This window comes from Poecilia latipinna, unplaced genomic scaffold, assembly GCF_001443285.1.
Source record: "Poecilia latipinna isolate Pla-1442-1.1 unplaced genomic scaffold, P_latipinna-1.0 Scaffold824, whole genome shotgun sequence".
Lineage (NCBI taxonomy): Eukaryota > Metazoa > Chordata > Actinopteri > Cyprinodontiformes > Poeciliidae > Poecilia > Poecilia latipinna.
The window spans coordinates 30,284-46,434 of NW_015113440.1; the positions used below are offsets into that span (position 1 = coordinate 30,284).

The following is a 16,151-nucleotide window of genomic DNA, read 5'->3' on the forward strand; positions in this document are numbered from 1 at the left end:
AAATCCCCGATAGCTCCCAGAGGTTGCATCTTTATTCTTCTTCTTCTTTCAAGACTTTTTTTTTGTTGTTTTTTGTTTTTTTGGTTTTCTCCACAGGCAAAACAAGTATGTTCATTTTTGATTTGTTCAAGCTTGACTTCACAGCAAGTTCAAGTATTTTTAGATATGTTGGAATGGTTTGTGTAAGGCTAAATTGGTCTGTAGGCTTAACCCTTAAATGAACAGTTTGACATTTTGGGAGAAAATGTTGATTATTTTCTTGCAGAGATTTGAGAATAGTGGTAGCCATTAATATTTTTGTAAGAGAGGCTCAGTTTTGTTCTACATATTATCTGCAGGGGTCAAAATCTAAGTTTGTAATTACTCTGTGTTACAGAGGTCATGCTGTTGCATTCAACATGGCTCCCACGGTTATTTGTCAGACCTGGAGTATAAATAGTGAATTTTAGCATACATTGAAAATGGCATCAACAGTAATTCCTACATCCTACAGTAGAAATGGAGGTCTACAAATATTAAAATCAAGAAGGAAATGAGAAAATTGGACTGATAGGGTAGTAAAAACAGACTTTTCATGCTTTTCTTAACATTTTTTGATGATCTATAGTACATGTTTTATTTAGATAATCAAACATTATTAAAATAAAATGTAAAGATGAACTGAAATTTTGTTTTTAAGTTTTCATATTTTTTTGTAAATATCTATCTTTATTTTAAAGTCAATGGACAAATGTGCTTCATTTACAATAATTTCTTTAGGATTTATCTGAAGAACAATTATTTCATCATATTGATTTTTTTCCCATTACTGAACACATTAGCTCCAATTAGACATTGGATTTTTTTTTACTTTCTTTTAAAGATATGTTTATAGTACTAGTAAAAGAAAAAAATATTTTCCAGACTTTTGGACTTGTTAATAATCGTTTAGGGAATTTAGACAAAAAAAATATTTGAGTTTGTTGGAAAATGTGTTTTTATTTATAACTTGGTTGTATTTTTAACACCATCAGGGTTCAGTTTGTATTTTTGTTTTCTTTTGGATGGATTACAATAAAAACAGAAGTGTCATTCACATGTTAATATCAATATATTAACATTTATCCATGGCTGTTAGTGGGTTATCAGTCTTCATTCTCTGCAAGAAGGGAACAACATTGTTCTCAAAATATTGACCTGTTCCTTTAAGACTCCCAGCGATATAGATGTCAGTTCTGCAGAGTGACGATGTTGTGTTCACATTTTTAAGTATATATATTTTTTTATTTTTGACTTAATTTGTTTTGTTTCAAGACAGTTATATACTTTTTTCTTTCTCCATCTTTAGCCTGTCCTGTCTTACCAGGCATCTACCACTGTGAGGCACTATGAGGAGGCTGCTTTGCTAGCATGGGATGCAAGATGGACAAAAAAAACATATATATATATATATAAATATATATAAAAGTGAAAGACAAAAACAGCAACATGCAGCAAACAACCTGTATTTTTTTACTCATTTGTACAGTACTCATAGTAAGACCACATATGGATTGGTCACAAATCTATCACTGATGTCTGAACTCAAAGCGGACTGAGAACTGAAACCTCCTTACACAATACTGCAGTAACTATAATCAACTAAAAAAAACCCACCCGATCCCCTTTCCTGCCAAACTCCAGCACCCAACAGCTGCACGCCTACAACCAGTTTTTAACAAACAGAAAGGAGAGGGAAAAAAAAGCTACATTTTGGATTAACTGCTGTATCTAACTGTGACTGGCTGGGAAGACGTGTAGATGATGGTACAGGTTTGTTGAGATGAGTCTGGCCTTGTACTGCCCAGTGCCTGTCAGCATTAATGGTAGCGCTGAGAGCCTGCGAATCTTCTTCATTTAAAAAGCAAAACTAAAAGCACTGTGTTTAAAAAAAAAAAAAAGAGAACGAAAAAAACAGCACTATCCCTTTTAAAACTTTGTCTTCTTATAGTGCAAGTGTAGTATTAGTGCATTTTGTGATACTTTTTTAAAGATGGGAGGTAATCGAAAACGGATTATAAATATCTCGACAGAGGTAACATCATAAAGAAAAGACAAAGAAAAAGAAGAAAATAAAAGTAAGCATATTTAGGATGTTGGCAGTAGTCCCAAGCTTTACTTATTTTTGTAATCTACAATCAAAGATCAGTTCATTGAAGCAATAGTTTAGGACTTTTGAAGTGAGGATATGATATGAAGAAAAATACATTAATATCTTACCTGTAGTAAAAACAAGTGTTTTGGTGTCTTCAAAAAGTTATCATGTCCTGAAGGCTGAAGTTAAAAAGTAATATGAGAGGGGGGGGGACTTTTCTTTCCCAAAACATCAAACTGAAAAATTTAATTGTGTTTTATGAACTTCTCTGATGCCACTTTTCTGTTTGGCAGTTATTTAGACTGAAACTGAAGAGTATTTACATAGAGAATTGGGTTAAAAGAGGTGTGCCATCAATGACCTTCCTGTGTGAAGCACATGCATCCATTCATCATCAGTACCTGCTTCACCCTTGAAGGTTTGCGGCGGGTTGGGAGGGTACTGATGCTGACCTCCAGCTGTCTTTGGGTGAGAGGCCTGGTGCTCCTTGCATGTGCTTCCTTTTTGTCACCGGGCAACAAAGAAACACACAAGACAAACACCATGCAGACGACACACTTATAGCAATTTAGAAAGACCAGTTAACCTAACAGTCATGTTTCTGACTCACAGGAGGAGACTGAATAATAAAAATAAGAAGCAATGTGTTCCCTGATAAACTTTTCAAGCAATTAGAAACATTTTATCTTAAAAATCTTCACCCAATAGTTTGGTAACACCCTTCTGTTACATCTCAAAGTTACTTTTTGTATCAGTGAGCCAATAATCATAAATTTCTGGTCTCTATAATGTAGGCTGGACAAACAAATCCCTCTTCTTTAGTTGCACGAAAAATGTGCTGAGTTTGCACTTTTCTGGCACAATGTAATGACGCTGTTCACTCTCCCCAACTTCAAATTCAAACTTTGGTGAAACTCGGTTGGTGTTGCAGAGAATGGCTTATTTTTCTTTCTTGGTTTTATTGTCATTTCAAGTTGATAAGGACTTATTTTATGACACAATATAAACTCTGTTCTTCAACTGGCTCAGAAAAATTCTGTCACTGTCCTCTTGTTTTTTTTTGTTTTTTTTTTTTATTTTATTTTTACAACTTTTAGCTCTCAAACAGACAAAAATAGAGGCTCTTCTCTAACATTTTTTTATTGGTTCTTCAAGACCATAACCGAAAAAAAATCTAATTAATTCATATTGAACTTAATGAAGCTATCCTTAAATTTCGGTTCATGCATTCTGACGCGTTTGCATAACTTGCTGAATTTTGTTTTAAGCGTAGACTTAAGACCAGGTTTTGTTTAGTCAAAGCTATCCACAGATTTGAAATCAAGCATATTACTCTTTGGATGTTCTGGGCAGAAACACTTTACAGGTTCTGCTCTCTGTACATTTTTAGTAAAAATCATTGCGCAAATAATCCTCAACTTCTATGTAAATAATCTTCAAGTGCAGTTTCAATGGTTGAAAGGTTTATAAAATGGTGTTCTCACATAGATTAACTTACTTTTAAAAAAACAATGCAGATCAAAAATCAATTAGCAATGTTTTTATTATTATTAATTTTACAACCTTTAGCTTTATATCAGACCATTGCGATGACTATTTCCATGGTCCATTTTCAATTGCTGTTACACGCAGGAAGTTAATTGTTGTTGCACCTCCTCCTGTGTCTGTTTAGAGAGTAAAAAATCTAAAGTTTCTATTTAAATAATCTCCAAACACAAGCATTTATTTTGTTTAAAAGTTCATAAAAAGACTTTGCACAAATTGCTGTGACATATTAGAGTTTATTTTTAAGATGGTAGAAGTCCACTTAGTTTATTTTAGCTGTTAGCTTCAGCCCCCAGGACTAACTAAGATGTTTACTGTTAATAACCTTCCAACATAACCCCACTTCAAAAATCCTGAGCTGTCCCTTTAACTCCGGTATATTAATGAGCCCCCGGCAGAGATTGGTGCACATTTCCCTTCATGGTAAGCTTATTATACATGATTATACGTAGCTTTCTATTTAACTCCACTTCCGAATTTGGTACAGTACACGTAAAGTATGTCACTTCACGTAATTGAGAGTGTTCTTTTTTTTCCGTCTAGTTAATGCAAATAGTATGTAAATCTGGATACAACACATGGTTATTTTTTGAACCAAGTATTTTCCTCCTGCACTGTGATTGGGGGAAAAAAAAAAAAAGATGCTGATTGTGACGATGAGACATGACTGGGTGCCCCCTCCTGTGCACTGCCAACCGTGTGTGCTGTTCGCCTTGTTTCTGTCTGTCCTCATGGATGTTTGGACTGCTACATCACTGGCCGCTGTCCTTGTTTCTGTGTGCCGCAGGAGGATTGAGGGAGCTCTTCTCCAAAAGACAGTGTGTCTGGAGACTGTGCAGATGTAGCTGCAATGACACTGTGGTTGTGTCATTGCCACTTTGTTCTGACTTTTATCTGTTAGCTTCCACTGATGATGCATGTTTGGCAGTGTCTTTGTGTTCTGTCCCCTCTGATGCATTTGGCCTGAGCAGTCTCTGTATGTACTGTACTGTAGCAGCGTCTCGTCTCCACTCTTTCATCTGCCATATGTCTTTTATGTTCCCACTCTCTGTTTACATGCTAATTCATCACCCATCCCTCCGTTTCCACCCTTCTCACCATTTTTGTCACACTCGTCCCCTCCATTTTGTGTGTCTCCAGGACAACCTGCTCGCGTATGGCTGCACACTATAAAAGAAAAAAAAAAAAGGCATTACACTTTAATGAAGAGCAGCTATTTAAAGCAAGAATTGGTAGCATGATGTGGCTGTGCATGTACCTGTCCTCTTTTTAACATTCGTATTCTCCCTGTGTAGCTCGCCCCAACGTTCAAGTTTCCGGACACCAAGCTGTGAGTTGAAGGGGAGCAGCTGATGCGAGTGTGTTTGCGTGTGTTGAATTAGTGCACAAAGCAGTGGGAAAATGGTTAAAAGAGAGAGAGAGAGAGAGAGAGAGAGGGAGAAGGGGCCAAACAGCGTTACTCTGACATTTAGATCTCACTCTGTACACCTCCTGCTCCTCCACTGCCCCCGAGATGAATTCCCAACTCACAGTCAAAAGGTAACTTGTGGTCCCACATCACTGGCTGAACAGGACCTGTATATCACTCCTGTCTCGAGAGAGAAAGGTCAAGTCTACTTCCTGGCCTCCGTGTGACTTACGGATCTTGTCATGTAGGTACTGTTATGTATAGAGCACTGTAGACCGTTAGTAACATAGACCATTAATGAGAATTTCTGTTGATTCGGGTCTACTGAAGATGGCAAGAGCGCGGTTTGAAAAGGGGTAACAAAAGAGAAAAAAATAAACTGTACCAGCATACAATGCTTTGCCCATATTTGTGGTCAGAGTATGGTTTGTTGTTGAAAATGTGATACTGTTTCAAATTTCAAAGCAATATTATATTCATGATATTAAATAATACAAAGCCTAAAGAAACCCTCCTAAGTCTGTTGTCAGCATTGATTTTCTTTACATGGCTGAGCAGTTAAAAACAGACACATTACACCAGCTGTTTGAAATCAAAAGTGACATTACAAGATGGTAATTATTGTACAATTGTGCTTTCATTGTTTCCCCCACTGAACAAGATTAGTGGGTGGTGCGACTTCTAATCTAAACAAACGATTAGCCCCGTTTGTGCCTCTCTTGTACTTTATTATTTCCAAGTTGCAGAGCTGAAGCGCTCACTGATCTTTGGGAAAAAAAAGAAAGAAAGAAAGAAAGAAAGAAACAAAGATTAGCACTGCTGTGTCAGTGTTGGTGTTCAGAGAACCATCTAAGTATGAACAAAAAAATTAAATGTCAAGTGACTGATTTTAAGCGTAACAGGGAATGACATGAATTACAACACTTCACTTTCTGCAACATATTTTTAAACACAGATTTACCTTGTATTTTTTACGTGCTGTACTAAACATGTAAAAACAAATATATAATCTCTGTAACAATGTCAGTAAAGTTTTAGCAAAAGAAACAAGTCAAAAATCTTTGTGGCACAGGACCCTGGAAATCCCCTAAAACAAGAAGATGAATTGTTAGCCGACCTGACATGTTTGAGGCTTTCTGAACATTTAGCTTGCAGCTGATGCACAGCTCTGTAACTTCCCATCCACCTCACTGAGACAGCAGAAAATTCACTCAAAGTTAAAGGAGCATCCCCACTGTTTTCTCATATTGTGCTTCGTTGATGTAAACTGATTTAAAAAAGCAAACAAAAAAATTAATTTTATTAAGACTGTGAAGAATTGTTCAACAGGATGAAGATTTCACAAAAGAGTAAATTAAAGATATAGCCTAAATAATTATACTCAGATTTTTGAAACTTGCTTAAACACCTTTACCTTGAGTCACAAGGTTGCATACTCTATCACAGTTAGCTTTGTTAATTTTAGATTTTTTAAAGTTCATATTGATTCATCTTTGTTATAGAGGAAGCCAACTGCACAACACTCACTTCCTATGTACTGTTCCTAAGTACAAATGATTATGGTAAAAAAAAAAATCTGCATCAAGATTTTAATGTACGTATCATCAAAGAACAATAAATACATTATACTAACCACAAGAAGGGCATCTATTCTACTGCAGGTGTTTTGCCATCTGGAGGTTTCTTTTGGGTCATGGTGGAACCACTTTACTAATATTAAACATAAAACCTCTCCAAATAATTTTACTTACTGAAGCTGACAGAGCCTCCACTCTGTGTACAGAGGAAGAACAAAAGGTTGCAGAAAATTCATACAAAAAAGACAAACATAAAATAGTATATAAAGTAAGGAAAGAAAAGTATAATTCAATAAAATTTTGAAAGGTTGATTAGTCCTCTTGATAGTTCTGTCTGAAATTACAAATCCATCTCATTGAATGTAGTTTCAGGGCAGGAGCCATCATGAGGGACTGATCAACCAATCAGAAGCAAAGCTGTGAAAACTTATATTAGCTGATGACAAAGGAATTCCACTATTTTTATAAAACACCTCATTTTGATGTGGATATCTTTAATTTCCAAAAATCTTAGTAATTTAACACTGTAGACTTAATAATGAACTCATTACTGAGGTTGGTGTCCTATTCACATTGTTTTATTTATTTTTTGTTTGTTTTCAAGGATCCAAGATCCAAAACCGCTCTTCAAAGAGGTTAAAGTACCAGTTTGGTACGTAATCAAGTTCTGCAGAGATGAGTGCACCAAGTAACTCAGATGATTGTCTGGTCTAAATGATTCCCTGCAGACCACCAGGCCCCGAGGTTCAATTTCATAACGAAACCCAAAAATGCGACTAAAACTAATACAAACTGAAGGTTATTTACACCACATCTTTATTATTAAAATAAACTTAAAGATATATATTTATCAATTTCAAAAATCTCATTAAAAGTATAAATATAACTGCTCCACTGTGGAAGATTAAAGAATATAAGTGTAAGTTCATTTTCTTAAGTGAAAAGACGTAATGAGCACTTCACACATTTTCACATTAATCGTTGATCATGGCTCTCAGTCTGGAACGTTGTGTTGTAAGTAAGCAGCAGGCCAAGAAAAGAAACAAAATATAAACAAACTGCATTACTTATTACTACAAAGAAACCCCAAAATAAAGCACCACACATTATTACGAAGGCCATCTGTAGGATATTTATTTTACTCAGTTCATTATTTTTAAATATAGTTTTTCTCTAAGAGTATTTGTTTGAGATTCATGTATTTTTATTTATTTGTTCTGTAATTTGAGATGTTTGAATGGCTGTGAAATATGAAAAAGGAAAAAAAAAGCATTTTGTTTCCCAATAAAATCCGGTTTATTTACACCATTCCCTTATAACAGTATCTATATCTGGTTTATAATCAAAGGTGCAAAAGAAGAATAAAAAGAAATAAAAGAAAAGTGCCCAATGTCTTTGGTAATTCATACATAAACTATTATTTACAATATTTTAGCATATATTTTCGTCTTTCCATTTTTATCTCTTGCTATTTATTTCTGCTACATATATTCTTGTTTTATGAACACAAATTTGCTAGAATTCAGTAACTGCCTTATGCTTTCACTCACTCTTTAGTCCTGACATTTGAGAAAATATTCAGTTTCTGTACACTCTAAATATAACTAAACAAGTTCAGCAACACAGATTTACAGATTTTCATCTCACCCGACACTCATAATTAAAAAGCAAAATTGTAACAAAATGTTAGCTTATGATCATGTCACTGTGGGGTTCTTTGGCTCAGCGCGAGTCCTCCCCAGTTTCACTCTCTCCTGACGGCAGCAGCAGCTTCCTGAGGATGGGTGCGTAGAAGGGACCGAAGACGGTTCGGTTGAAGTGGACAATTCGCCCAAAGGCCGTCCCCAACTCTGTGAGCTCGGAACTCACCAGCCCGAGGGGAAACGGCAGCTCTGGACGCCTTTTAGCCGAGCCGCCTTGCAGCATGGCCAGGAGGAAGCCCCGAACTCTTTCTCCTGTGTTGGACAGAGAGAAAAATGGAAGAAAGTCAGAACTGTGCAGAGGCTTTCATCAAAGTTTGAAAGCACGTAAACACTGAAAGAGAAACATAAAAAGTGCTCGCTATTTTCTCCCATTAGCTAAGAAAGAAAATGGCTGGTTTCAAGTCATGCTTCTCTTATGGGGGAAAATTGTGCGTCCCTAAACACAAGCTTTTAACAAACATTAATAATATATTTCATTTAAAAGCCTGTTAAGATGCCAAAGGTTTACAGAGCAAGTGCAAGATCAAACAACATTAAAATGGGTCAAAAGTTCTACAAATGAAAAATTAGTTTTTCAAAACGCATTTATATGTGGTAGTTTAAATTAAATTGTAAATACATCTGTTGTATAAGTAAATTTGTCTCTACTCTTACACGTCAATATTTTATTAGATGAGTAAAGAAAAATTAAATGTAGAAAAATAAATAAAAAAATTAAATCAATATACCTTAAAAGCAAACAAAAATATTTGAATTTCTATCACTGTTAGGCTTTAACAGTTTCAGGTGAAATAATTTCCTCATTTTCCTAAATTCAGTGGTCATTGGTCTGCCTGTTAAGTCAACCAATCAGATTTTAAGGTCTATTTGACAAGCCAATTTGAAAATCTGAATTATTTTGATAGACTGTAGCACAGAAAAAATGAAATACTTAAAATTGTTTTGAAGATATGGTGACTTAAAATTCAAATTTCTAACTTATTAAAAGGTTTCTTTTTTTATTATTATTTAAATATGTAAATATTTGCTTTATAATTTTTTTAGAGGACTGTGGCACTTATGGACTTCCTTATTTGACAAGGTAACTTAATGCAGACAGAACCGAAAACATGCACAGATGCAAATTTATAAATGGAGTGAATACACATCCAATGGAAGCCAAGCTGTTTGGGGGGAGAAAAAGGAGCAAAATAACTACTGGAAGAGATTCTGGTGTTTTATAATAAAAAAAAGTATGTAGCAAAGTTGTAAGCAAACTGAAACTGTCTTAGGAACTTCAAAGGATGGGAGTTAAAGAGATTTTGAAAATAGCCGATTAAAATCTCAGTTTTATCGCTGCTTAAATCGAGAAAGTTGGAGGAGAAATAACATGATGTTTTGTACAGAAACAGTGATTTGAGGTTTGAAGATTTGAGTGTCATTTGAATGTTAAACTCAATTGATATAAATTTTTCAGGAAGATATTTAAAAAAAGAAAGGAGATAAACAGGAAAAGACTGAAGACAGAACCTTGGGGAACACCGGTAGAGGCTAGAAATGAGTTAGATTTGAACACATTGATCTAATAGTGCTTACTTTAGCCAGAGAGCTCAAATTGAGGTGTGTGGCAGTCATATAAACAGAAAATAATCTGTTTATGGGAGATGGCATGAAAGTCTGCAGTAAATCAGGACGAAAGTGATTAATATTCCAGCCCAGTAGTTTCTGTGCAAGGCATTTTTTTTTTCTTTGTAGCTTGAAATTGATCCATTTTCCCATTAAGGTATCTGCATTTTCTGCACCACACTTTAATTAAGGAGAACAACCAGAATAAACCAGTAAGTGCCTGGAAAATAACTACTCTTGGAATCCTGCCTGACCTATAAGTGAGCGGACTGGGTTGTTATTCTTCCACAGGTCAGATATTTGTCCTCTCAGCAGATCCTGGCTCTCCTTGGGAAACTCTCCTCCCCCCTGGGTGCTCAGAGCTTCTTTCACCTGCTGCAGCACCGCCTCCCTGAGCTCCAACAGGGCCCTCTTCAGGTCAGCTTCCCTGGAGAAACAGAAAGTAGCATTAAAATATGCAACAGCTCAAATCTATCAGGCTTATAGAAATTCATTCTTTTATGCAGATCGCTAATTTCCGGGGTAGATATTTTGATTAATTAAAAGCCTGTTGCAATAAATTAATAAATAGTAGGATTATAAAGTTGTTGGACTACTGCCATCCAATAATAATGGCAAGGCTATTCTTAAACAGAAAGAATGAGGTTAGCTGGATCTGTCCTGACAACCTCGTTGCCTCCTGTCACCTCCATTGGTGTCCATCTCATACAATACCTGTTCTCCACGACAGCCAGTACATGCATCACCCAGTCCTTCTCTTACCTGGTGTGACTGCCCTCCAGCAGGGCAGTGATCGTCTGCTTGAGTTTACCTACAAACCCTTGCAGGGAGAAAGTGACGCCCCGACAGTGAGTGGCGGTCAGGAGCAACACGGAGGCCTCCAGGACCAACATCTGGAGCTGCTGGCTCAGAGCGTCCAGGCGGGACCGGTCCATCAGCATGCTCTGCAAAACACGGTCACCTCGTTGCCGTGAGTGACTTTAAGCTCTAGACGAATTCAGACCAAGTATGCGGAGGGGACACGATGTTGATCGGCGAGTTTGTAACTTCATCCGACATTGCCGTGTTGATACGTGTAATAAAAGGGTTCGGAGCTGCTGTTCTACAAGAGCTCCAGTGTCCTGTCACATGCTTTAACATGCCGCAGGGTGAGGAAGAGTGCACAGAGCAGCTGAATATTCCCCCCACAATCAATAAAATATCACATAGTGTAATGAAAGGTGTAATTTTCTGAGTTGTCGCTGACCTCGGGATATTTCTGGCCATGCGGGTCCCAGTGGAGCAGATGCATGTAGGCGCGGTTGAGAATAGCAGTGGCGCTGGGGAGAGCTCGACTGTCAGGACCGGGAGAGTCACAGTGAGCTGGGAGCGCCGCCGCCTCCTCGGACGCTGCCGCCACAAGCCAAGCAGCTGTGTTGTCTAGAGAAGCTGAGACAAGAAGAGGGACATGCTTAAATAAAACACACAATTAAACCGTGCTGCAAACATCGCTGAGGATCTCTTGAGTTTTTTGGATTATACAGATTCAGATTGGGTCATGCTTTCAAGAGGTTTTATAACGTTCACAGCAAAACATTTCTACTATTGGACAACTATGAGACATCTTGATGTTTTTCTCCGATGAGCTTTTTACAGCACAAGAATAGGACTGCAATTAAACATTGTTTTAGCTATCAATTATTCTCTTCCATTAATTATTCTCAATGGATCCATTAAATCCATTAAATGGATTTAAAAAATTGGCACATTCACTTGCAGATTTTTCATTTTACCATTTGAACTTTTCTTATGCAATATTAGAAAAAATCTAAAAGGCAAATGAAACAAAATTTAATGATTAATGTATTGATGTCTTTTTATTTGTGTGATGTAATGCTCTAATCATTAATGGTGTATTTTCATTTTCATTAGCGGTCAGCAAAAAGTCATAGTAGACAGGAAAAAAAATGGCTTTAAAATTTAATTTTGTGTGTATAAATAGACTATGTGATATGTTTTACATAGTGAGCACAGTTACTGAAATAAACTTTTCAATAAAATTAGAATTTATTTATTATGACTGTAGATGGCAACAATATTGTTTCTGTCAGGTAAAATTACTCTGCTCTTTTTTCCCATGCAGCTGTTACTGCCATTTCCAGAGCTTACAGATGAGAAGTTGTGCCTCAAATACAGATATACATTTATTTATTTTTATTTTTTACAAAACTTATTTGTGTTCTGAAGAGGCAGTAAAACAATAGAAGTGGAAGCTGTTATATTAATCAGTAGCTTTAGTTTTACTTTAAATATCTGTGTGACTGCTAGCTCAGTTTCTCACACAGGGCATTGGTAGATAAAAAAAGTGGAGGATGGTGATTTAGTGCGACAGAGGTCAGAATCTGTTTAATTGAATACCGAGACATTAAATTACCGTAAATGTTTCCCTCACAAAGTCACCTATGCCATCTACATATATCTCTGTCACTGCTTAATTAAAACTGAGGAGTGAAACAAAGATAGATTTCCCCCCCTTCACCTGGCTGTTTGTCCAGGATCTGCTGAAATTTGGCTCTCTCATACTGCACAGCCTCCTGCAGTAGATGAGGCCTCAGGCTCTGGATGGTGAAGTTAACCATGTCGCTCTTCATCAGTCCCAAGACGCGGAAGATACCCCTGGAGGAAAAGGTTACTTACTTTTACTTTTTTATTGACAGTCCCTTGGAAAAGGGTTTCATATCTATAGAAGGTTTTCACATTTTGTCACATTAAAAGCACAGCCTCTCAATGGATTTTATTGAGATTTTATGCAGCAGACCAACACCAAGTAGTGTATAATTGGAAAGTGGAAGGAGATGGCACACATTATTTAACCTTTTTCAGGAATAAAAATCTAAAAAGTGTGCATTTGCATTCAGCCCCCTATACTATGATTCACCTACAGTAAATAAAATCCAGTGCAACCCATTAACTTCAAGTCACCTAATTATAAACACATTTTATCTGTGTGTAAGATGATCTCAGTTTAAATGCAATGGAGTTTTGTGAAGGGCTTTTTGTTGTAACAAAATGTGAAATGTGTTTAAGAGGAGTGACAGTGATGATTGGACTGACATATTTTTAATCTTTTTGTTATATTTTATGGCATTTTTTTTTTTTACAAAAATGTGACAGATCACGCTGCTTACCGAAGGAGCTCCAAGGGCTCTTTGAGGTCTCGCAGTGCTCTGACCTCGGGGTCACGCACAGGAGCGCATAAAGATGCCATCATGTTTATGACAAATCCTGCCAGCCTGTGGAGGTCCAGCGCTCCATGTAGGACCTGCTGCTGGATCAACTCCATGTCCAGAACTTCATCCAGCTGAGTCCTCAACCTGACGTGACCAGGCAGCAGCAGTGACCCAAGCATCTGAAAGGAAACAGAAGATGTGTTGCTGTCATTTTACCAAAATGTTTGTTATTAAACCCTCATCGTAAATCATCTCTGATTCTCTGAATTATGGATGCAAACAGTTAATTGATTTACAATTAACTGCTGATTCATGGATTATTATATCCATGAATCAATCAATTAACTAATAACATCCATTTAGATGTTTTTTTTAGTGTTGTAGTTTCATCGCCATCCAGAAGAGGGCAACGCTGGTCATCCTTAAGAGAAGCCAGTCACACAGAAACAAAGATGGCGGAGCCATACCAGAATGCGGAAAGAGTCATCTGTCAGAACAGAGTCTGGTGCATGCTGCAAAATGCACTTTATGCGGTTCTGTTTTGAAATATAAACACTCGACAAGCTCCTTAAGTTATCATCTTAATAGCAATCATTCAACCAATCTGCATGACGGAGAATCGTCAACTTCTCATTCAGAATGTACTGATGTGCTATGAAGGTGAGGATGCGATGACAGAACAAGCAAAGGGCATAACGCAGGAAAAAACATGACGCCTATTAGCACGGTTAATTTTGAGTTCTGTCTTGAATGAATGCACTTTTAACATTCCTTCCAGAATAATCACAGACGGTACTTCTGTACAAACATCTCTGTTCATGGGGGATTGAGTGTTTTACATATTTTATTCCTTTCATGTAATATTTTATAAATATGTCTAAGAAAACAATTTTTTTTGTTTAGTGAGTATTTAATATAGCTGAAAACAAAATAATGTTAAAAATAATGCTTGTTTTTTTAATTCAGAGATTTAGCCTGTCCTGCTAAATCTCTGAATTAAAGGTTGGCTTTTCAAAAAGTGTTCTTCAAATTAAAGAAAACTTACAGTTTTGACCTCCTGCAGCAGGATAACTGCTTGGCTGTAGTTTGGGGGATCGCTGCTCAGCTGTTCCTGCAGACTGTCCCAAAACGCCCGGTGAATGATGTCTGTCACTCTGCCCTCCAGGCTAAAACAGAAGCAACTGTTTAATTTAACGCAACAGTTTTGATTTGTGAAGCAATAACTGGTTAAATGCATCTTGCCTGTCAGTGGGAGGGCTTTTTGGTTTGATGCAAAAGTCTCCGTTCACCACTATCTCATGTGCAAGGCTCAGGTTGGAAACACAGTTTTCCAGCTCCATCAGACTGGATAATGAGGCAGTGGGTGGACTCCCTGATGCACACAGACACACACACATCCACGGATAATTAAAAGTGCCGTAGTAGTAGTAATTCAATTACTAATAGGCTCTGAAGGTGTCTGAGGACAGGAGCTGTTCTAATTAAGCTTCACATACCTGTAGGAGAGTCGAGTTTTTCCAGACTGGGAAGGTCAGCTGGGGAACCATCAAAGGGCTCTTCTCTTTGACCGGACATTTCTGCAGCAGCCAACATTTATTTTCCTCATTAACAAGACATAACTGGATAATTAGTGGAAACAGGTACTTACAGCTGCGACTAATCGAATTTAGGTATCTATAGATTTGTGTCTTTCTCTCTCATTGTTAGTAGTCAAATGGTTTTTATGTCATACATTTGAATGGATCTTAACTATAGCATATGTTTCAATGTGGAGAAAACTTTTGAGTCAGTAATATAAATACATTTATTAAATAATATAAGAAGGGCCAATGTTGGTCAATGAAAAACTAATTTGTTTACTAAAACAATACTGAATCAAATAATTATTACAACTTTTAACATTTTATACTGTATTTTATTACATATAAAAATAAAATATTGGAGGTCAGCCAACTGAAAAATAACTCTTTAGCTTTCAGTAGCACATTAAGCTACAGTAGATGTTATTCTAAAGGTTAGTTGTAAGCTAACTTTCTCCCCTTTGCTCTTGTGTGTCGGTGTTACATTCAGGGCCAAATTCTTTAGAGTTTGAAGCCGGTCAATAAAACGACCGAACTCTTATTAAATTAATACTTTGCAAATGATAAGTGTACAATACTTCAGCAACCTCCACAGAATTAGGAAAAGAGCTGCAAAGTTAGCAAAATTCAATAGTGTCAACGTTAAAAACGATTTTAGCACAAGGTGAACATATTAACCATTAACCAACTAACTTTTCATTCTGTAGTTTAGTTAGATTCAAGCATTTCCAAATCCAGGACTACTAATAGGACGTAGCAATTTCTATCCGTTTTCTCAAAGTGAATAAAGTTTGTGCAAACAGACACATTCAGATACTAAAGAGGAGACTTTAAACATAAACACATAAAATTACACCGCTTTAATAACTAAGCTTTTTAATATTTAACTTACCCGGTGTTGATTTTTAAATGACTCGAGAAGTGAAACGTCAGACTGACAGTGAATGTATCAGCCGTTTAAATGACGTCTGCGTCAACGTTCAAGTTCAAACCAGGACCAAACCATTCACGTTGAAATAAACGTGGAAGTTAAAAGCACATATTTTTGCGGCCCCGCTTCATTTTAACCTGTATGTACGCCTCGGTTAAAACAAGACACAACCGTTTAAATGTAAAATTTTAACCTGTATTCATTTTAGTAAGAAATACCTCAGATATGCGCAACTTTATTTAGTTTGATCCAAATCTCAAATCAAAACAAGAGGGCGGGTCTGTCCTGTAACTTCATGCTGTTTTTCACTCAGTTCTAATACAACCGATCTCACCTGTTCTTTCTTTTTTTTTTAAACGCAGTGGAAACAAAACGGAAAGCGGTCGATTCTTTTGTAGAAACGCCCTTTTGTATAAAACAACTACTTGTGGACCAGAAATATCATGTTTCCTGCCCCAGCTTCGAGAAAGATCGGCCGAC

General features: G+C 36.7%; 2 protein-coding genes across 2 annotated transcripts in view; one reads left to right on the top strand and one right to left on the bottom strand.

Moving 5' to 3' along the window:
- LOC106956507 (ankyrin repeat and SAM domain-containing protein 1A-like) overlaps positions 1-6,629 on the top strand; it is a 27,530-nt gene extending 20,901 nt beyond the window's left edge. The window contains exon 12 of the mRNA XM_015047392.1: positions 4,954-6,629. Within this exon, the coding sequence (XP_014902878.1) occupies positions 4,954-5,011 (58 nt within the window). The 3' untranslated portion in view covers positions 5,012-6,629. The remainder of the gene's footprint in view (positions 1-4,953) is intronic.
- LOC106956510 (T-complex protein 11-like protein 1) lies at positions 6,004-15,740 on the bottom strand. Its single transcript, XM_015047394.1, has 10 exons — positions 15,633-15,740; positions 14,657-14,737; positions 14,403-14,532; positions 14,206-14,326; positions 13,119-13,339; positions 12,470-12,606; positions 11,198-11,379; positions 10,714-10,895; positions 10,206-10,378; positions 6,004-8,598 (listed from the first exon to the last, which is right to left on the bottom strand). Exons 2-10 carry the CDS (start codon positions 14,733-14,735, stop codon positions 8,366-8,368), a joined length of 1,458 nt encoding a protein of 485 aa, XP_014902880.1. The 5' UTR covers positions 14,736-14,737; positions 15,633-15,740; the 3' UTR covers positions 6,004-8,365.
- Between the last annotated feature and the right edge of the window lie 411 nt (positions 15,741-16,151).